General features: G+C 46.3%; 1 protein-coding gene across 2 annotated transcripts in view; it reads left to right on the top strand.

Moving 5' to 3' along the window:
* The window catches only part of CARMIL1 (capping protein regulator and myosin 1 linker 1), a 310,903-nt gene that overhangs the window by 178,979 nt on the left and 108,841 nt on the right, over positions 1-23,083 (top strand). For both annotated transcript variants that reach the window (XM_047858089.1, XM_047858088.1), the window contains exons 13-17: positions 6,109-6,212; positions 9,038-9,115; positions 9,250-9,326; positions 10,452-10,556; positions 15,874-15,943. In XM_047858089.1, coding sequence (XP_047714045.1) covers positions 6,109-6,212; positions 9,038-9,115; positions 9,250-9,326; positions 10,452-10,556; positions 15,874-15,943 — 434 coding nt within the window. The remainder of the gene's footprint in view (positions 1-6,108; positions 6,213-9,037; positions 9,116-9,249; positions 9,327-10,451; positions 10,557-15,873; positions 15,944-23,083) is intronic.

Below are 23,083 nucleotides of genomic sequence, written 5' to 3'. Positions count from 1 at the left end.
GCAGGGGAGGGGCAGAGAGAATGGGACAGAGGATCCGAAGTGGGTTCCACAGTGATAGGACAGAGCCCGACACGGGGCTTGAACTCACGAACCGTGCGATCATGACCTGAGCCGAAGTTGGACGCTTAACCGACTGCGCCACCCAGGCGCCCCAAAAGACTTGGCATTTCTTAAACGTATCACTGTCTTTCGAGGGCTGTATGCGGAGGGCCTGAGTGTCAGTTCTCAAGCAGGGGGCCTGGGGGGCCTGAGGGGCCTGATTTTTTCACTGAACACGAACATGTCTTCGCAAGGGCCTGGTTCCTCACTTACGTCATTTGTGAGATGGAATTAAGCGTAGCTACCTCATCAGAGGCGGGGACACCAAGTAAGCTAATATACATACAGAGGGCACAGGGGCCTGTACCACCATCATCGGTATCATCCGGAGCATCTTGCTGTGTCACACGTTGTCACATGCTTTCAACCCCGGTGTCCGCACCCACAGATCTGGTGAATTCCTGCTCCCGCTCAAGATTGAGCTTGTGTCTCACTTTCTCCTTGAAGCCTTCTCTCAGTCACACCCCGCGCAGTCAGATTCTCCTCCCTCTCTGTCCCATAGCCCTTGGCAAATAACTGTTTTAGCATGTTTCCCACGGTGTGTTGATTGTGTCCTAGCCCGGAGCTTCCGGACGGTCAGGGCTTTGCCTCATGCGTTGCCGTGTCCCTGGCGCTGGGCCATTGCGGGTTCTTACCGAGTATGTCACAGGTAGAGCACAGTGGTCCCTTGGTGATGTCCTACCCATGCCGACCGTACAGTTACTCCAAGAATGATTTCAAATTGGGCTGGTTTGTGCAAGCCCCATGATTTCACGTGCAGACATTTAGATTTAGGCGCCAAGGTGACTTTTCAAAGGGGAACATTTTTCCAGGAGTCCCTGTTTCCCGTGCCGATGCCTGAAGCTGTCCAGAGATCATCAAGCTGAGTGCAGGCCCACGATGTTACCACTCTCTACTTCTAATCCGTTTCGTAGAAACCTTCTGATGATCATCAACGCACTGTCAGTTTACGGCAGAGACTTAGAAGATCCTGCAAAGCGTGAATAAGAAGGCCACAATTCCTCGCAATGCCATCACCAAACCATGACGAGACTGTCACTGTTGACAGCTCGGCACCCATGCTTCCATACTGTTCCGTCTGTACGTAGTTTATCTCTGTGCCTACGTGCAGACGCATGTGCGCATATGGTATTCCACTGCACTTACCATTTCATAAACTTTTCTTCCCACCCAGGAGTGTATCGTGATCCTCTATGACCGCAAACCCTTGATTACTGTCAGGGGCTTCGTGCCGTTCCAGTGCGTGGAAGACGTTCCCTACTTTACATAAATGATCTGTGACCATACGTTTACTTGGTTTCTAATTCTTCAGTAATGCACACAGTGCTCACGTGACTTCCCTGTGTTATTATTGATCATTTGTTACTTTATTTAGGAGAAATCACATAGAACTGCTGGGTCAAAAAGGGTGTACATTTTTGTAAAGCTTTCTTTTGATGTTTATTGTCAAGCTGTCCTCTGAGTTATCTGTACCAATCTCCACGTTCCCACCGCCACTCGATGCTGTTCTCCTTCGTTGTTTGTCAATCATATCAGCCAAAGTGTTCTGATACTTTAATTTTGCTTTCTTCTCTTAGTGCTTAGGTGTATTCTCTCCCCCACCCCCTTAGCCCAGCCCCATATCTTAGTCACGTGTCTTTCTTTTGAAGGAAGTTGCTAGTTTCCATCCACCGTTGCCTCTCTGTTTGCCATATTAACCTTTTTTCTTAATTTATGTGAATTCCCTACATGTTAAAAGTATTAATCATTCATCATGTGTCCATAGGTGTCACTTAAAAATTTTTTTTAAGTTTATTTATTTATTTTGAGAGAGAGAGAGAGCAGGGGAGGGGCAGAGAGAGAGGGAGGATCCCAAGCAGCCTCCGTGAGGTCAGTGTGCAAAGCCCGACGCAGGGCTCAAACCCAATAAACTGTGAGATCATGACCTGAGCCCAAATCCAGAGTCGGACATTTACATGACTAAGCCACCCAGATGCCCCATAACTTTTTAAAATTTATTTATTTTTTGTTGAGGTATAATTGACATATAACATGATACTAGTTTCTGGTGTCCAACGTAATGATTTGATATCTGTATTTATTGTGAAGAAAACAATCACCGTAGTAAGTCGAGCTAACGTCTGTCAACACACATAGTTGTATTTTTTTTTCCCCCAGGTGATGGGAACTTTTAAGATTCTACTCTTATCAGCTTTCAAGTACACAGTACGGTATTAACTATAATCACCATGCTGTGTTCTCTTTTTTTAGAATAGAGGTACTTTTAAAAAACAACTTGAATTTATTTATTTTAATGTATGTGTTCATTACTGTGAAACAGATAGGGGGATGTGGAGATCATTTATCGTCCCAAGGACAAGTGTGGGGTCTGGGGTGCCTCCATGCCACCACTCGCTGTGTTCCTATGTCTCAGGCGTCGTGAGAGTGGGTGGGGCCCCGTCCTCTTCCTTGGGGGTGACCTTCCTTCACAAGTAAAGGTCACCACACCATGTTTCTCTCTTCTCTGCAATAAAATGCGTGTTTTGAGAATTAATATTGTTTAATGATATTGTGGCCCAGATGATTTTACGCTGCCCTTCCTAAGATGGATATCTTGAAATGCTGGGGATTTTGTTTTTAATGGATTTCTTTTTTCAACGTTTTTTTTTTTTTATTTTTTTATTTTTGGGACAGAGAGAGACAGAGCATGAACGGGGGAGGGGCAGAGAGAGAGGGAGACACAGAATCGGAAACAGGCTCCAGGCTCCGAGCCATCAGCCCAGAGCCTGATGCGGGGCTCGAACTCACGGACCGCGAGATCGTGACCTGGTTGAAGTCGGACGCTTAACCGACTGTGCCACCCAGGCGCCCCTTTAATGGATTTCTTAAAACGATTTTATTATTCTTGCAGACTTTTCCCATTGTATCTGAAAGGTTTGCAGATTCACAATAACTCAGATTCCTTTGCAGTTTTAATCTTCTGCTGAATTTGACTAACGTTTGTATTTTAATTCTATGAAAACATATACGTTCATGGCTCCGTAATTCAAGACAGATTTTTTTTTTTTTAAATCTCCCCATGACATCCCCACTGTCTCCAAATACCCTTTCTCTTCCTCAGACGTTAGCTCAATGAGAGTTTTCTGGATTTCTAGTAAATGTCCTGCTGGTTGCCAGATTATGTCAAGGCAGGGCCATCTGGTACCACCTTTTTTCCAGCTGTAAACACTCCAATAATAAATACAAAGAACGGTCACAATCACTAGACGGCCAGAATCGAGAACGGCATGTAAATCTGTGTTTAGTTTGGGCTGTAAGAGCCCTGATTGTTTCCATCCTATATTTTTGTAATTTCCTGCTCTTAGTGTGCTTGTTAACACGGGCCTCACGTGGACGTGGCCTCAAGAGGTGGGAGAGGAAGTCCTTCGTTCTGTTTCGGGAGCACGAAGCCGAGCGGAGGACGTAATTCTCTCCTGATTCCGTTCACATGTTGGCCCGCTGCCAAGCACCCGCGCTCATCAAGGAGCGTTTTGCTGTCGAGACTAATTTGACCTTCTGATTTCGGAATTTATTTCTCAAGTTTTGGTATAACCTCCCTAAGGAAGTGGTTTTACAAATGGTTTTGTTGACGAGAGAGAGTCTGGCATTCTCCAGGTTACACCGTCGCGAGGCACGCTAACGCTGCGGAATAGTGCAGACTGAAGGAAGTTGGTCATTTGAAGAATCGTAGGCGTTACCTTCAGAAATTCACCTTCTAGAGTCCATTACAAGTTCCTTTTATCTCGCGTAACTCATCAAATCTCCAGCTTCTTCATTGCCCTGCACCTGTTTCTTAACCTCTTTGACGGTACTGACCTCACCGGATGGTGATTACTTGACTGTGTCTCCCACCGCACTGGCTTCTAGAGGGCAAGATAGGACCCCCTGGGCCTCCGGAGCCCATGCCTGGTCGGCAGTAGGCTTTCGATAAAGTTCTGTGGCAGTGAACAGGTATTTCTTGTGTAGTCTGATGTTTCATGCTGGAATTTATACCTTTTCCTTCTTGATGGTCTTTGGAAGCTTTTGAGGGTAACGAATGGATCTTATTTATGTTTATTTCCCAATCCCCAGCAGTTATAAACGTTTCATGAGTGCTAAATAAATGTTGAATTGACAGCCAAGAGTTTCTCCCCCGCCCCCAGGACTTAACTAGGATGTTTTCCCTCTACACCTCTGCGTGTTCTCCCTCTGCGTACCCAAGTGCACCCTCACCCTTGAGAAGTGGCTCACTCGCCTTTGTCAGGCACGTCCTGCAGTGGGTTCTTGGAACTACCTAGTCTTACCCAAAAGAGAAGATAATAACCCCTTCATCAGTACGATACAGCAGGCATTCTAAAGTTAGAGCAGAGGACTGCTCCGGGGTGGGGCTGTATTTGGAACCCTCTGCTGCTTTCTTGGGGCGCCTGGCTGCAGCCTGCCGCTGTGACCAGTTCTGGCTGTCGTTGGAAGACCCCACCCTCGTCCTTTCTCCTGAGGAGGACTCTGTGCGAGGTGGACGAACACCCCCTTCCCTGTCTCCCTGTAGGGTGGTTAAGACAGGCTGGGGTTTTCAAGGAGAATGTTACTGGAAAAAGAATTACAAATGTGCATCCAATTTAGAAATAGCCATATTTCAAAAATACATAGATTGGAACCGTGAACTGTAGAAACGTGGGGAGCTTTGCCATATCCCATGTCCCCGTTACCTTGAGAACGAGCATCAGTGCTGATGTGTGTGTTGACCTCTTTGAAGCCCAGTGAGCCACCAGACTGTCTGGGCCCCCATTTTGTATGCAGTGGGAACCTCCTAGAGCCTCTCTTCCCTCTTGGAGAGAAGCGGCCTGATGAAGAGCTGCCTACTGCAAGGCCAACAGGCCATGACTGTTACCCACACAGAAAAGAACGTGGCTGTGTCCTCACGGAACATTCTTGCCCTCCTTGTGTATTTATTCTTTGTTTTTGGAGGTTGGTAATACCCGTTCGGTTCAGCTCAGTTGACTTTGACTTGAGCCATTTACGTTTCATGTGTAAACAGTGTATGGAGTGTTAATTATCCATTTTTCTTTCCGCTTCTTTCCTACATTGTATACCGATCATTTTTTTTTCGCTCTTTGTAAAAATTCATTTCCCTCTGAATTTTGCCCTGAGCACGTATACGATATATTAGGTAGACCAGTGATCTACATCCAGTGTTAGCTTCTAAGTACTTTAGTTTAGTCCCTGCAGCTGTTTCCAATTTTCCACTCTCTCTCCAGTGGCTTTTGGGGAGGGGGGCTTTTCCCGTATTCTCCCTCTCCCAGTCTCCATCCTCTCTCCACTCACAAAAGCACCTCCCTTCCTGCGCCTTCTCTCTCCCCAAGGTCACTTCTCCGTGCCACGTACCTGCTGAATTCTGTGGTTCAGGTTGTGCCGACTGTTGTGTTGATCCTCCAGTCAGTTTTCTAGGAGTGTAGGATGATTTAGTGTTAGTCTGGCTGTATTTCATGGATATGAGACACACAAAAAACTTCCATGCTGTTCTGTCATCTTGGCTCCTCCCTCCCAGCTTCTAAGTACTTTAAATAGGCTGAAGTGCCGAAATATGTACCCACCTCGCTTAAATCCTGTGCGCTAAGTCAGGAACACCTAGCAGAATTAAGAGAAAGATAGAAATGACCAGTCAGACTTGTGTGCATCGTATTAAGACTTCAAAGTCAAATCCTTCCCGTCCACATCAGAAGAAGAGCTGAACGAAGCCAATTCTGTCTCTTTCCCCTACTCGGTGAGAGGGCTGTGTCTGTGAATAACCTGTTCTTTCTGAGGGGACGTCAGAAGAAGATACTCCTACCTTTTGGCTTTGGAAGTTTTTGAGGGTAACGAATGGATCTTATTTATGTTTATTTTGGGGGACGGTACTTGTGGGTAACCTCAGTCCTGCCATTTGATGCGGCTGCTGGGTCATGTATAGAAACTCCCAAACCTCATTGTGTTCCCTGGAATGGATATTGAGCCTGGATCTTCTCCATGTTGCAGGGGTGAATAGCCTTTCTCAGTTCCTCAGTGCCAACCCGTTGACCGCCACCACCCTTACCCATCTCGACCTCTCAGGGAACGTCCTCCGCGGAGATGACCTCTCGGTAGGTTTTCCTTCCCCACGGGCAGGTTCAAAGACGCTGTATTCCACAAGCCTGGGATAATTTCCAAACATGGCTTTCCTCATCTCCCCTTATAACACTTTCAGATCATTTAGTTATGAGCTTACGAGCTGCTTTAGAGAAAAATTCCAGAGCCTTCCTTAATTAAGTGTAGTCGAACACATAGGTATATTTACCCCCTTCACTTAATGTTGCTGAACTACAAATTCTTTTTGGATATACTTTTTCTGACGGACCTCTTTTCTCTTCATTTGAACCATTATTGCGCCTATGAAAGTTGATAAGAGAGATGGGAAATGTAAACTGAATGATTTTGTCATTAGATAATACTGTTGAGACAGGTGAGTTTTTTAATAGTTAGTTGGAGGAGGATATGGACGTAAAGCCCTCTCCTCTATTCCACAAACATAGTAGGGTGAGTGGAGAGTCGGCAATAAATTGGGGCCACTCTTGAAGGAAGTTGGAGCGTGCCTTCTTACGTCTCTCATGTGTGGCTTTCCCTGTAAGGCAAGGAAGATTGCCACTGTCCCTTTTGTAAGACTTTTTTCCCCTCTGCCTGATACTCGAAATCATTTTAAGCGATTCTGTTTCCTGGGATGCCGTGACCTTTTTTTTTTTTTTAACGTTTGTTTATTTTTGAGAGCGTGAGCCGGGGAGGGACAGAAAGAGACGGGGACAGAGGGTCCGAGGCAGGCTCTGGGCTGACAGCAGCGAGCCCAGCGCGGGGGCTTGAACTCATGAACCGTGAGGTCACGACCAGAGCTGAAGCCAGACGCTTAACCAGCTGAGCCACCCAGTCGCCTCCCCTGAGGGGCCACGGCTTTTTCCATGCGTTGCCCCATTTTAGTTGTCACCTTCAGCGATGATCCGTAAACGTGCTCCTTCCCAAGATGAAACAAGGAGTCCAGTGTGAAACCACTAACACATTACAGTGACAAAGTAGAGGACTAGAGAGAGCAATAAAAGAGAGTCTGAAGATTAAATGATAAGACTCTGCTAACATAGGGGCATTAGTAGTCACTCAAGAGAGCAAAGTAGCTCAGGACTTTTTCTCTGGCCAGGAGTGGGTCTTGTCCCAGCTTGCCTCTGGGGAAGAAGTAGAATGATGAAGCCTGGGTGAGTGGGCCTCAGCCCTAGACAGGCTGATATTCTGGGATCCCTGCAGCAGGTGCAGGGAGGGGCTCACCCAGCCCCGTGCCTTCAGGGCCAGCAGCCTAGCAGGACCTGCCTCTTTGGACGAGTGTTGGCCAAGTAGGGTCTTGTCACCAACGGAGGGTGATTAGAGCTCCCCCAGCTGGTGGCCGGGAGTAAAACCACAGGCAGAGCCTGAGAGAGGCAGAGATCTTTAGGGAAGCGAGAGCAAATCATTTTTCTGAATCAGAACTTCTCATAATGCAGTCTGCTGTGTGTGTGTGTGTGTGTGTGTCTAGTGAAAGTACTTACAGGCTAATCATTTGCTTTTCTGAGTTCCTTGGTAGAGAGGAGTTTTCTCAGGCATCATATAGCCAAGCTGCTGCACTGTGAGTCTTTGCCAAGGACGAGGGCATCTCAGCGTAAGCTTGTTTGTTTTTGCAAGGACCTGGTGACATCCAGTGAGGCACAGGACCGTTAGCTATTTGCCTGGTGTTGGGAGCTTGGACTCGGTTGGTTATCGTGGACTCTGGAAGTTTCTACTCAACACGGGGCGATTAGAGAAGAACAGGGCTCTTAATCTTGTTTGATGGTCTTGCACAGGGATAAGGAGAGACTTTAGGCACCGTGACCCCTTGAATGGTGACGTGTCTTAGCTCTATGTGAGATTAAACCTAAGCGAATAGTGCCGTCAGACCCTTTCTTGTTAGATTTTGGAAGTAACTAAGGATAGAGAAATCACGGTGTTGGACAGAAGAGAGTACAGCCTGAGACCATCTTAGGGTGCAAACTGAAGTTGGTGGATCTTTGAACACTTTCAAAAGTGATTAGCATTTTGATAGGGCGAGTGCTATACAGGTGATGTTTTAATCTCAGCAGTTAAAATTAATTAGCATCGCTCCAAAATGATGAAAATGGAGCTAATCAGGAAAACTAAGTCATGTGTGACAAAAAGGGGGTTGGTGGCCAAGAGTTCCTTTGGCCTTTTTTTTTTTTAAACTCAAACGTAATTTTATTTTAAAAAAGTGTTTTTTTTTAAATTTTTTTTTTCAACGTTTATTTATTTTTGGGACAGAGAGAGACAGAGCATGAACGGGGGGAGGGGCAGAGAGAGAGGGAGACACAGAATCGGAAACAGGCTCCAGGCTCTGAGCCATCAGCCCAGAGCCCGATGCGGGGCTCGAACTCACGGACCGCGAGATCGTGACCTGGTTGAAGTTGGACGCTTAACCGACTGCGCCACCCAGGCGCCCCAAAAAGTGGGGTTTTTTTGTGTTTATTTACTTTTGAGAGAGAGACAGACACAGAGCGTGAGCAGGGGAGGGGCAGAGAGAGAGAGGGAGACACAGAATGGGAAGCAGGCCCCAGACTCCGAGCTGTCAGCACAGAGCCCGACACGGGGCTCGAACTCATGAGCTGTGAGATCAGGACCAGAGCTGAAGTCGGCCGCCCAACCGACTGAGCCACCCAGGCGCCCCAAACATAATTTTATTTTAAATATTCTTGGCAATACTGCTCTCAGGGAAGGCAATGGAATGACATTAAATTCTGCTAATCCTCTTGGGAAGAGTAGAGAATGAATACGGGAGGATTTGGGCAACTTCATTTTAAAATATTGACTGTGTGTGTGTGTTTCCAGATCCTAATGTGGTTTTTTTTTTTTTTTTTATTTCAAGTCCATGTACAATTTTTTGGCCCAGCCAAATGCCATTGCTCACCTGGATTTATCCAATACCGAATGTTCCCTGGACATGGTAATATTTTTTGATATTGCTCTGGCGGTCTCAGAACAGCCATTTGGGCGGGATACGGAGGGCTTTCTCTCTAACAAAATATTCCCCTAGATCTAGAAATACTTGGAACTAAGAGTGCCTTCTTTCTTTTTCAGGTCTGTACAGCTCTTCTCCGAGGCTGCCTTCAATATTTAGCTGTGCTCAACCTCTCCAGAGCTGTCTTTTCTCACCGGTATGGGTTTGTACCTGCATCACTGTCACCTAGGACTGCCTTCCTCTCAGAGAAGGTTGTAGCGAGGTGGAAACGGAGGGATGAGGGATGCGTGTTGTGCGTGAAGGAAGGCGACCTTAAACCATCATCTACGAGTATGAGCCTTAAAAGTGCAAGTTTTTGTGTCTTTTCTCACGGTAGTCTGATGTTCTCGGTGACCCCAGTCTGCCTGTGAGAACTGTCTGATAACTGCTGCTCTTATGTGGACGGGCACTGTCCCTTTAAATAGAGTACAAACTCTTTAAAAATTTTTTTCAATATTTATTTTTGAGAGAGAGAGAAAGAGAAGAGTGTGAGCCGGGGAGGGGCAGAGAGAGACAGAGGCACAGAATCCGAAGCAGGCTCCAGGTTCTGAGTGGTCAGCACAGAGCCCGATGCGGGGCTCGAACTCACAAACTGTGAGGTCATGACCTGAGCCGAAGTCAAACGCTTAACCGACTGAGCCCCCCAGGCGTCCACAGTATAAACTCTTTTTATTTATTTATTTATTTATTTATTTATTTTCAACGTTTATTTATTTTTGGGACAGAGAGAGACAGAGCATGAACGGGGGAGGGGCAGAGAGAGAGGGAGACACAGAATCGGAAACAGGCTCCAGGCTCTGAGCCATCAGCCCAGAGCCCGACACGGGGCTCGAACTCCCGGACCGCGAGATCGTGACCTGGCTGAAGTCGGACGTTTAACCGACTGCGCCACCCAGGCGCCCCTAAACTCTTTTAGAAGGTACTTCTCAACAATGAACTTGGAAGCAAGTATGAACAACGAGTGAATGTGTTGGAATTTGTACAAGTGGAGATCTGTGGGTAAAACACAATGAGCCCATTGGCTACAAAGAATATAGCGGTAGCTTTAAGGACTTTATGAAATGTCTTCGCTTCTCTGACATCACTCCTTTGATGGGGTTGGCTTTGTTTGGCTTTGAGACATTTTGTTTCTTCTTACCTTTGATTTTCTCCCGAAAATATAATGGATTCCCAGGTTATTTCACAGAGTCCCAATAACCAACGGGGAATTTCGCCAAGCCGGAAGCGGGGTACCGGGCCGGAAGCATCCCTGCTCCTGTGACCCTCCCGTTTTGTCTTTCAGGAAAGGAAAAGAAGTGCCCCCCTCCTTCAAGCAGTTTTTTAGTAGCTCCTTGTCTCTGATGCAGCTGAACCTTTCTGGCACCAAACTGTCTCCTGAGCCCTTAAAGTGAGTGCTTAGTTCATGTTCTCCACAGCTCTTGGTTTTTGGCTTTTGGGGTTTTTTTTTTTTCCTTTTCAGGTTTTTATTTAAATCCTAGTCAGTGGGCATACCATGCAGTATTGGGTTCAGGAGTAGAATTCAGTGAGTCATCCTTACGTACAACACCCAGTGCTCATCACAGGTGCCCATCCAGCCCATCCCCCACCCGCCTCCTTCCACCAACCCTCACTGTGTTCCCTATAGTTAAGCATCTCTCGTGGTTTTCCTCTCTCTCTCTCTCTCTCTCTCTCTCTCTCTCTCTCTCTTTTTCCCCCATCCCATAGCGTTTCAAGTTGTTTGTTATTATGAATGTGCTTGAGGGAAGGGAAGAAGACACAAAATCCTAAGACAGACAAGGCAGATGAAAATCCCTTTTTCACTTCGGGGCACAAAAAGAAATTACATTCTTTTTGCCTACCTCGTGCACTGTTGATAGTATTTGCATCTTCTATGAAAAAAAAAAAATCTTCCTTTGGTTTGTGACCTTGGCAGTTGTCAGTGACTTTCTTAGAAGTTGTGTTCCCAGGTACCACTGCCTTTATATTAACCTCTGTTGGGCCCGTTTGATGTATATTCATGTGTGTATATATGTGTTTCAGTTAATATTTATTCTACATATCTCTACTAGCCATAGTAACCTCTTTACACAGTGTGTATGCAACAGAGTCAGGTTTTAGGTGCCGTGGTTCCTGAATTACCCAGGTCGGTATAGGCTGTCTGTTTCATGTTTTTACTTAGCAGCCATCTTAGGTTATGGGTAATACCCTCATGGGGGGCCTGGTGGTGAAGTTAAACTCTTGAGGCAAAATAGGGTTCGAGGCTACTTTGACATCCTTGAAATCTCTGCTCTGCATTGCCAGCAATTAAGGAAAAGGGCTATGAAATCAAATTCTCTTTGAGCCTAAAGAACATATTTTCAAGTAGTTACGAGTACCTACATTGTCACATATGCTCAGGTGCACGCACAGATTTCTCCTTTCCCCAGCCGGCGTGTCAATGAGCATTTAATTCTTCCCTTGCCATTTGTGTGAGATGTTACGATTGATGTCTGCTATTCATCTTACTAGAAAATTAATCTTTATGTAAGTCGTAAGGTGCCCTTTTCCTTTTTCTTTTTGAGAGGCGTGAGAGTCCTGGTTGCGGGATCTCACGTGGCACCTTAAGACTCAAACAAGGGATGCCCCTAAGAACAGTAGATCTAGGCAAGTGCAAAGACAAAAAACCGACAGTATGGCAGGCCTTTTTTTTTTCCACATTGAATTAATATATTAGAGGTCCATAAATGTAAGCCAAAAAAGTCTCACGATGAGGCTCTTTGTGTGGATATTAACAAAACTAGCACGATCAATATTCCAAAGGGGCAACCATTCTACTTTACTCACACTCATTTACATATTCATTCCACTGCTATTTATGGAGCATTCACAGTGTCCCAGATGCAAGGAGGGCACTGGGTAGAAAGTGAATCCGGTCGTGATCCTTGCCCGCAGTGTACCAACTGGAGAACCGCTTATTCAAAACCGTTTTGGTGACAGGTGCACAGTGTTCTCGTTCTTTCCGTGTTCTTGATCCCTGTGAAATACAGAGTAGCTCTTTGTTGATTAGTGTAATTGATTTTATAGAATATTCCACACCACAGCCATGGATTTCCTATACCGTTTGTTATAGAGACTTCTAAATATTATATTTCAACGTTAATTTGTAATTGTTAAATCTTGTGACCTGTTGTTATTTATGTGAGCATTTAATCGTGTCGGTAGCCTCGTCCACTCTGTGTTTTACTACTGAAAATTTCCGTGCGAGGGAAAAGGCTTCGTGGCTGAAGATTCTGTAGGCAAAATTCTGTACATACATTTAATGGGATGCTGACACTGGGAAAGATAGAGCCGAGGTGTTCGGGGTTCCCTGTGAGGGGGCGGGATGGCAGAGAGCTTGCAGAGCGTGACCCTGAACTAGACCCTGAACCGGCTGCTTGAATGTGGGCCGGCACCTGCAGTGTCGATGGCACTTGGGAGACGGTGTCCCGATTCCTGGTTTGCTGCTGAGGAAGCAGAGGCCCAGGAAGCCCAGTAATTTGCCCAAAGTCACGGTCGCAGGTCGGGTTTCCAGAGGAGCCGACTTCGGGATGGAACATAGCACGTAGGAGACACGGGCCGGGCCTTTCTGTTCCCGTGCTGACCAGCCCTTGGGGTAGTCTACGTCTGGAAGGAGACGTGGCCCCGGGTGAGGCACTTGTCTTCAGTCAAGGCCACCCCTGAGAAGTGACCGCAGAGGGGGTTCTGGGAGGCGCATCGCAGAGCCCCCTGTTGCCACCGGCTCCGTACGTTCCTGTCCCCGCCTCGGTCCACTGTGCCAGGAGCGGGGGACGGAGACCCTGGTGTGTTGAAGGACCGGGGGTCAGCAGCCCTAAGAGGCTATGCTACAGGGACGCACCGTTTTCTGAGAGAAGCCCTCCCAGTTGGGACAGAACAGTATTCTGCAGGCGGGTCCCACCATTTGGGGGTTCTTCAGAAGCGACACCCAGAATAGGACTGCTTGTGGCCTAGTTGTGCCCTCGCTTGCAGACTGGTCAGCCACGGTGAAGCACTTGGGGCCTTCGATAAGGAACGTGGGGGCGCCCTTCCTCGCGTTTGCTAAAATCTTCAGAATAGCGAGGTTCACGTGCGCCCCAAGCACGCTCCTCGCTCAGAGCGAGGCCCGAGTTCCTATTTACCGCTCGCGCTTCCGCTTTCTTCCCCCTGGTCCCCGTGTGTCTGTGCCCTTCTTCACCCCGCATCACATCGTGCCCTTCTCCCATCTCCCCGACTGTGGACTTCTAATAAACCCATTATGTGTGCCCCTGAGAACTCATAACTCGCACCTCATCTCCAGGGCGGGTGAGGTTAAATACAGATTCCTGTCTTAGCCGGTGTTGCACTAACGATGGAGGATTGAAGACGATAACGGTTAAGGCGGTTTTTCCATCCCTGGGTTAAAAGTAATCACACTTCCCGCTGTAGGGTTTTCCCCAGTGCGTGCTGGGCTTTGCCGTTCGTTGTTCAGTTTGGTTTTGTTCAACTGAGGGCAGTTGCTGTTGCTGGTTTGTATTTACCAGTCTCGGGAGCCGCTACGTCCTCATCACGGGCCTTCTGTACTGTAGTTAAGTATCTTAAAGCGCATCATTGGTTCCTCGGTCTTAATCTACATACGGGAAAAGTAGGAAGAATCTCCCTTCCATCTAAGCATTGTAAAACCATAGTGTTCAAATACGTGGCTAGGTTCTAGAAACTTCGCAAACAGTAGAACTCAAAGGGACCTCTTTGGTAATAGGCTGATGCTCCCATTTTGCTGATGAGCACCTGAGACAAGAGAGGACAGGGAGGGGCCTGTGATGTCCTTAAAGCCACCCCACTGTCAGTACAGAGGCGGGACCTCTGGACGGGCCATGTGGTTCTAGGTCCGAAGTGCCTTCGGCTGCTCAATAGCACCCCCAAGAAGGAAAGAGGGGAAGGCACTTTTTAGGGAAAGAGAGGCTATTTAATGATCGACCAGGAACATGTGTGCAGATATCTGCCCAGCCCCTCTCGTCGGCCCGTGTTTAGAACAAGGGGCTGGTCAACTGGCATCAGGAGAGGAGAAGAAAGGTGCTCCCCTCCAGCCTCCTTCCTGATGGGTTGTTCTCACCGGAAGCTGCTGAACCGGTGGGTTCTGTGCACTGCGGTAGCATTGCTCAGTGGATGAGGCCAGAGGGTCACCAGAGAGGGGATTGCAGAGGCTGGGGTGAAAGAGGTGCCTTCCCACCTGGCTCGTGCCCCGGGGTATTTTTGGAGCATACCGCGTGGAGGTCCTTTTCCTGGGAACATTGAGAACAAACAGGTGGGTATGCCTGCTGAGCAAATGTCTTGGTCCCACCCCCTGTCGCTTTCTCCTGTCTGCCTCTTACAGTGATGTGCACACCTGCCCGTTTCCCTGGCTGGAGAGCGAGAGGCCTCTGGGGCTCACCTGTGTGTCCCCCAGGGCCAGGTTGAGGCCTTGTGTCCCTTCAGCGCGACTTATGGGTGTGTGTGCACATGGGAAGTTTTTGCATCAGGCCTGTTCGATGTTGTAGGACTGACTTGTGAGAGTAGGGCTGGTGCATTCTCTTAGAGACGAGATCTGCGTGATTCGTCCGGCCTCCTGAGCGTGCGGACGGATAAATCCCTTTTCACAGCGCCCCTGTGGTTTGTCCCGAGACCAGCTAGTCATAGCCAGCCAGCCAGGCAGGATCCTGGGCCCTACCCAGACCTGTGCCTCATGTCCAGTGCTCTTCTCACCTCCTGCTGTAGGTGCTTAAAATAAAACCCCTTTCTACAGACGGTAATTTCCCACCCTGGATACCGTGGAGCTTAACTCCCTCATAACCTCTCCCTTAGGGACAAATCAGCAGATGCTTTCCTACTCTACTAACAATTGCCTAATAATTTTCTAAACAATATTAAAGGTGTTCTCAAGCAGATGCAGGTGGGAATTGATCTGTGATGAACACAGTTTAACTTCAGCGTGCAATTAAGTGTACCGTGGGTGTACGTGCATAGCGATGGTGGGCCTGCCGGACTCGTATTCGTAACGGGCCCGCACCGCGTCCCAAGGAAGAACGTTACAGCATCGTTTCTTCCCTGGGCTTGGGAGGCAGACGTGCAGTCGGCCTTTTTTTTTTTTTTTTTTTTTAATTTTTTTAATGTTTATTTCTGAGACAGAGAGAAACAGAGCATGAGTGGGGGAGGGTCAGAGAGAGGGAGACACAGAATCTGAAACAGGCTCCAGGCTCTGAGCTGTCAGCACGGAGCCCGACACGGGGCTCGAACTCACAGACTGCGAGATCATGACCTGAGCTGAAGCCAGACGCTCAACTGACTGAGCCACCCAGACACCCCAACAGTCGGCCTTTTCTTTTTTTTTTTTTTATTTTATTTATTTTTGGGACAGAGAGAGACAGAGCATGAACGGGGGAGGGGCAGAGAGAGAGGGAGACACAGAGTCAGAAACAGGCTCCAGGCTCTGAGCCATCAGCCCAGAGCCTGACGCGGGGCTCGAACTCACGGACCGCGAGATCGTGACCTGGCTGAAGTCGGATGCTTAACCGACTGCGCCACCCAGGCGCCCCAAGCCTTTTCAAAACTGAGATGGTGCTCGGTGCTTGGCGCTTGGCCTGTAACTCAGAAATGTGTCCCTCCTTCTCTGGGCCTTATTCGGCACGTGTACATATTTTGGTGCAAACCGTGTCTAACTCACGTCTAACGTGTGTTTTCATGTTTTCTCCCCTCAGAGCACTGTTGTTGGGCCTTGCTTCCAATCATAACTTGAAGGGGGTCTCCCTGGATCTCAGCAACTGTGAGGTAAGAGCCCATTTAGACTGTGCACTGGAAGAGATTATAATGGCCTCAAAATTGGCTTTGTCTTTTTCCCGGAGAAAGTGCGATACTGTGATTCCTGAAGATGTAAATGAAGCAGAGGAACGCACGTTATAGATGTTTCCGATGTTTTGTATTTTGCAAGTTTTATTTACAAACAGCTGCGGAACACCATTCAGAAAGCGTTCAAGTGTGTTTTTAACAACTCGGTTGTCTTTTGTTTGTTTTTTATTTATTATTAGTGCCAGTTGCTTAAGTATTTTATGATGAAGCCTTGAGATACAAAAGCCATAAACTAGCTTTACCGTTATGAAAAATGTAACATACGACATCCCTTGCAAGGGACAGACGCGTGTAATGTAACTTGGACTCAGAGAGTGTCCAAGAGAACGGCTGTCGTGTTATTTTTATTTCTTAATATCTTGACTTACAACAGGACAGTTATTACAGCAGTTCCAAACAGTTCCGATCAAAGAACACAAAGACAAATTGCGACTAAAAGCCTCTGCATTTTAGAGAGTGCCTGAGCGTTTTCAGTCTTGAGACTCTTAGTTTGTGCGGAGATCAGTAAGAAAATGCTCAGGTACAAACTGTGTGGTCCCCTTGGGGCCCAACTTGACCCAGCACAGCAGACTTGGTTTCTTCTTGTCTGGGCTGGAGGTGAGGTCCCTTCGTTCCTGTTCTGGGCCCACTGACTCTCCTTCTGGCCTGCCGTGTGCCTCTTCTTCCCCGAGGCCTCCCTGTCTGAGGATCTAGCTCAAATCCAGTCTCCTTTATGCCTGCATCAGGCTCCTAGGGTTCGATCGGAGTTTGGCCTTTACTAGCTCTGCGGTCCCGGATGAGTTAGATGATAGCGTGAAACCTCAGTGTCTGCGTCCGCAAAATGGAGACAAACATCAGTGCCTCTTCCGGTGGCTTGTTATGGGGTTCAAAGGAGCCCTTCTTTGCAAAGTGCTTCCTGGGGCATCTGGTACATACGTGGGTTGTTTGCTCTTGTCGATTATCTGTCTGTCGAATTTCTCCCCTGAATGCTTCAGCCCTTCGTGATCTTGTTCTCTTCTGATCGTCTGCTGTTTAATGATGGTGACGTGCTTTGGACGCTGACCCGTATGGCGTCCTGCATAACTGTTCAGTTAGCGCGTGCGTGCTCTCCCAGCGAGGCTATCACTTCCCGAGGATACTCCTGCGTCCTGTTCATTTTGTGTTTCCCTCAGCTCCTAACAAAATGCCAGGTGCCAAGCCAACGCTGAATGTTGCAGAGCATGCTGTACCTCTCTGAAAAGTCTAGAAACTGGCAAGGATGAAATGATACCAGGACAATTGTTAGTGCAGGATTTTTTTTTTTCTAATTCTGAGCTGGTGTGGACACCGACTGTGTGCAATTTACTAGTCATTTTGTTTGGGAAAAAAGAAAAGCCAGAAAAAAACCAAAAAAACCCACAAAACCCCTAAAAACCTGCATCGTCAAATTTTAATGTGTAAATCGGTGTTCTTATATTTATAAAGACAGACTATATAATAGAAACCAAGTCTGGTGGTATGAATTCATTGTTCACCAGTACTTTCTTAAGGGACGTGGCAGTAATAAAAATTTTTGTATGGGGGGGTGGAGAAGAACAGAGATAGGTAGGGCTACGCTATCAAAAGACAAAAAAAGCCAGTGGGTGTCACCTTAATTGCTCCGTTAGCTCACACTACTAAATTAGCAATGACCCAAATGTTTTACTATCCTGATTAAATACAGTGATTGCTATCAATAAGCCATCTTGCATTTAATTATCTGATCAAAACTGGAATGGATGTAAATGATCATCTGGTTCCCATACTTCAAGGTGAAGAAACTGAGGTCTAAAGAAGCCGAAATGATCCAGTTTACTAATGGCAGAATCATAATGAAAGTATGCCTGCCCGATTCTTGTTAATTACATAGGTAATTATTAGAACATTACGTATGATTAGACATTTTCTTCTCAAATAAGTTGTTCGGTACCATATGCCCAAAGAACACACCTTGCTGTGTAGCTCGTTCTGTAAACTCCATCGTAATCGCACCGGGAATAACTTTCAAAGACGGTTGTATTTGGTGAACCACGGAAAATCAACATTTTTGTAGGTGAAAAATGGCAGACTCTTGGCGATTTTAAATGGTTCTACCAAATGGCTAGTAGACTTTTTCCTTTATAAGTTTCCTCTTATTAAGCCAGGAATCCAGATCAAGTGATTGCTCTCTGATGGTAGGGCTGGCCATTATGGTGATAACAATTACAACTTCATTTTGGCCACTCGTTTACGGATTATATGATAACAGCAGCACTGCTGAGATGGGAGCCCTTAAAACTACCCTGGTACCACGATCTCCCACTGTCTTAATCCTTGAATCACAGTCCTGGTGGCCATTTTGATAAAGTCACATGTTATAGTGCTGCTCGTGGAAATTGGTGAAGCACAAAATTATTTTTCCAAATTAAGGTGTCTTATCACATTTTTCGTCTTACATACAGGTGTCCAAATCTAACGATATTTCACCTTACTCCTCTCCGTGTCTAGTAAATCTGTCCTGTAAAGGCGTTAGGGGTTATGGTATTATCTGCATAGAATGCTTGGCAGTTTGACATTTGTAGCTACCCTTTAATTATTTAGTACTTCAGAGTTTATGTAGTGCTCTCGGAAAAAGTTTTTCACCAACTTGGAAATTTAAAATTATGCACTTCAGACCATGTTTGTGAGTTTGAGCATCACATTGGGCTCTGTGCTGACAGTGTTGAGATTCTCTCTCTCTCTCTCTCTCTCTCTGCCTCTCCCCAACTTGTGCGTGCTCTTCCTCTCTCTCAAAATAAATGAATAAACTTAAAAAAAATGACACATGTGTATCTGTTTTCTGTTCATGCCCTCTCTAGCCATAGTGACACAGACCCCTTTACTGTTAGTTAGCATGCCAGTCAAAATCATGCAAGAATCCATCGCTTAATATTCCCTTATGATCAGATAAATTCTCCACCAATGATGGTGAGCAGTGAAACTTCTAGCACCATGCTGTCTTGGAAGTCGTTTCCACAGAGATGACTCATTCAAGATGAGGGGCTGATAGACCTGTCTGAGCTGTAATACTGGACGGTTTCTGATGTGGGCACTGAACAAATTCATCATCCCCTGATGATGCCTCTAATGCTACCGCCTTCCCAAGCCACGGAAGCAAAGAACAAATATCAAATACCTTGAAGTCGTTGTATATTTACAAGTAAATAATTTTATTGTGAAACAGCTACTTTGCACTGATGAATTTTTAAGTGATGTTTGTATGGGTGTTACAGAAAAATAAATGACCATCATGTAAGATGGTGGCTGAGTTTATTGGGAGGAGAGAGGAGAGGAACTTTGAAGTCAGAATTAAAAGTGTCTACACAGACGGGACCCCTGACTGGCTCAGTCCGTTGAGCGTCCGACTTCAGCTCAGGTCATGATCTCACGGTTCTTGAGTTCGAGCCCCGCGTGGGGCTCTGTGCTGACAGCTCGGAGCCTGGAGCCTGCTTCGGAATCTGTGTCTCCCTCTCTCTCTGCCCCTCCCCCACTCACTCTCTGTCTCTCTGTCTCTCTCTCTCTCAAAACTAAATGTGTAAAAAATTTTTTTAAAGTGTCTCTGCAGATGAAAAGGGAATATAGTCCGTGATACCGTAATAACGTTGAATGGTATCAGATGGCGACCACACTTACTATCGTGAGCATTTCACATAGTTGTCGAACCATTATGTTGTATACCTGAAACGAGTATAAAACACTGTGTGTCGACTACACTTGGGTCGTTTTTTAAAAGTGTCTACACAGGAAGCTAAGAATAACTTCCGCTTAAGCAAGTGAGTTTTGATTTTACCCCTGTGGGTTCCTACCCTGTTCATGCTCTCCTTTCCCCGTGGGTTGTCCTTGTGGTTCCTACGGTGTTTCTGTATTTATTTCCCTGAACGAGGCGTTTCACAGTCATCGGTTCGAACGAGAGAGGCGATTTCTACTTACTGCTGTTAAAAATAAAAGGAGCACTCAGGTACTTAGAAATTACAGAGTTGCTTTCCTTCGACACAAACGTTGTCATTTGGAGACATAAATCCAAACGTTGAGGCTGTAACCTTTTGCTCTGTGGGGACTAAGCCAATAAGTACTGAAATTAACCTTTCATTTACAGATAACTTCTCAACCTACAGAAAAAAAAAAAAATCTGTTTCTTTTTTTTTTTTTTTTTTTTTAATTTTTTTTTCAACGTTTATTTATTTTTGGGGGGACAGAGAGAGACAGAGCATGAACGGGGGAGGGGCAGAGAGAGAGGGAGACACAGAATCGGAAACAGGCTCCAGGCTCTGAGCCATCAGCCCAGAGCCCGACGCGGGGCTCGAACTCACGGACCGCGAGATCGTGACCTGGCTGAAGTCGGACGCTCAACCGACTGCGCCACCCAGGCGCCCCTAGTCATACCTGATTTCTGACACAAAACCGTGTCCCCCTCGATGGCCCGACTTGCCTCTGGACGGCCTGCGGCCGACCCCCATTCACTCAGTCTCCACGGGTGAGGATTCAGCATCCGTGTGGATGTTCAAAGAAATGTGTTCCATCGCGCGCAAGGTCGGTTCCGAAAGAGGTGCTTCAGAACCGCTTTACACGGCAGCAGTGAAACTGGCTTCCGTACCTATTCTCCCCACGTACCTGTCTCCCTGAAAGCCGGTCTGTCTTTCTGGCCTGTGTTGAGAAATCCGACTGCCTCATCGCCCGGCTTCAGAAGAAAGGGTGAGTGCTGGCCCTGAATCCTTCAAGCTTCATCTCCTTCCGAGTGAGAGAGACAGTGTCCGAGACTTCAGAGGAGACGTGAAGGCTGATTACGATGGCTGCGAATTAGTCGTAGGGCTCGGCGTAGAACTAGCTCTTCCAAGGAGAAACTTTCCTGCACGTTATCCCACAATTCCTGGCAAGATGCTTTGAGGATGCGTTCGAGAAACACGCACCAGGTCCTAACATTTGTAATGAGGAGGATACAGCCGCAAGGGAATAGACACTTTGGAGGCAAGGGCATCCAAGCTGATAGCGGTTCACCCAGCTTGGAGGTGACAGGCAGGTTTGCTGTGTGTGTGGCAATCCCTGCACCCCCCCCCCCCACCCCCCGCACGGATCCGTTTCCTATCGGGTGGGGTGTGGGCTGCAAAGCAGAAAGTGTCTCAGGGCAGGAAGCATATATGAAACACGCAACTGTTTGCACCTTGGAAATGACTATTTAGATGTATCTTCTTTAGGTTCTAAATTGCCTTTTGGTATCCAACCCCGCTTAGCAGAGAGGACATTTCGAACCCGATCTTGTCAAACCACTTTTTGTCCTCGGAGAAAACCTATGCTACGCACAGTTTTACGTGAGAAGATTTCCCAGGCTAAAAATTATTTTTTTAATTGACACATTGAGACCCCCCCTGTAGAAGAAAAAGTGGTAATTTCGGGGAGGGGTTATTTTATATTTACATCTGTAATATTTGCTGCATCTTTTTAAATGGCAAGCGATCTTGAGGAAGGGCAATGAATTATTCAAAGTTCTCTCCAGATTTCAGTTGTCCTCGCTTATGCCCGTCGATGGCTGTTTGGGTATCAGAGAGAGCTGTTTGCTTAGAGTAATATCTGAAATGTTCACCTTCCTTGAGTGAGAGGGCACTTCTCTCTTGAAAGAAGCCTGAGTTTATTTTTAACATTTCCAAAAGTATTCCGTGATTCAGTCTCATTTACTCCTCTTTGATCTTGCTTTCTTTTAAATAACGCTAGTGTGTGGGATCCGAATGAGGGTAATTTCAAAATGAGTTTTACGTGCACACATGCAGACACAGCCTCTGATTATGCAAATTCATTTAAAAGGATTTTCATTTACAGTAATGGAAAAGCTTTTACTGTTTTGGGAAAGCTTTCGCTTTGGGGGAGTTTTAGGCGTCTAATAACCTATGAATTCGATCAAATGTTTTTGGTAACTGAAGATCGTTATACTCTTAAATTTTTGATCTTTGTTTTGGGAGAATTTAGCTGGAAGTGTTTTTCTCTTTTGTTTCTTTACGTTGTGTGTTGATAGAGGCTTCAGCTTCTCTGTTGTGCTAACTGCTGATAACATGTTTTTATTTTTTTCTCCTTGGGCTTTCCTTAGCTTGGCCACTGTGTAAGTACTTCATCAATCAATCAATTAGGGTCGGGTGATATATTTGATTGGTTTTGAACTATTGGAAAATGTTTTACGGGTGTATGCTACAAACATTATCTGTCAAGTTCCAGAAGTAAACAGAATTGAGCACTTAAGTGTCACCAATATTTTCCAGACCCGTAAATGGAATATTTTTACCATACTTTATAATAATAACTAGCAGAGATTTTCTTGCAGAAATTTTACTTCTCAACAGAGACGTCACTAACAGCAAATAATAAAACTGTGCAGACTTAGGCATACTTATGTTTATCTTCTCAAAAGCATAATTTTTTTCATGCTCTGAAAATCAAATTATGTTTCTTTGAAGTGTTTGCCTGAAGTACTTTTTTGCTTTAACTTTGACGCAGTCTGAATATACATTCACTTCTTCGAGCATGAACACGCTGTGATCTGGAGTGGTGCTTCTCAAAACTCGTCGTGGTGAAGAGCTTGCTGGTGGTGGTTGTTTTTAAGTTTCCGTGCTATCACAAACCGATACTTTTGCAACAATGTCGTAAAATCAGAAGCCGATACTTTTGCAACAATGTCGTAAAAATTTAATGTCGAAAAGAGATACTGAAAAGAAAAAAATACAAGCCCTCAAGTTTTACCAGTTGATGCAACAGGCCTAAAATTCTTATTACGAAGGTTCCTAAAATATTTGTTGTCAGTTTCTGCCCGCACTTTGCCTAAGACCAGTAGCAAGAACTTTGCAGACTGCCACCGGTCCGGGGACCACACTTTGAGTCGTAGCAGGCTGCTGGGGTCAGCGTAGAGCTGATGTGCTAAAGATGGGCTCGGGGCAGTTGGGTAAGCTCGAGAGCACCTAGGAATGCAGCCGGGGGTGGTGAAATGGGCCTGCTGACCCTTGGCAGTTGCTCTACACTCTGGGTTCTAAGGCCCTCAGCTGTGGACTTGGTTGGTCTTGGTTTCCC

The sequence above is a fragment of the Prionailurus viverrinus genome, chromosome B2, assembly GCF_022837055.1.
Source record: "Prionailurus viverrinus isolate Anna chromosome B2, UM_Priviv_1.0, whole genome shotgun sequence".
Lineage (NCBI taxonomy): Eukaryota > Metazoa > Chordata > Mammalia > Carnivora > Felidae > Prionailurus > Prionailurus viverrinus.
The sequence above is the reverse complement of the archived record's forward strand: the minus strand, read 5'-3'. Positions and strand labels throughout refer to the sequence as shown.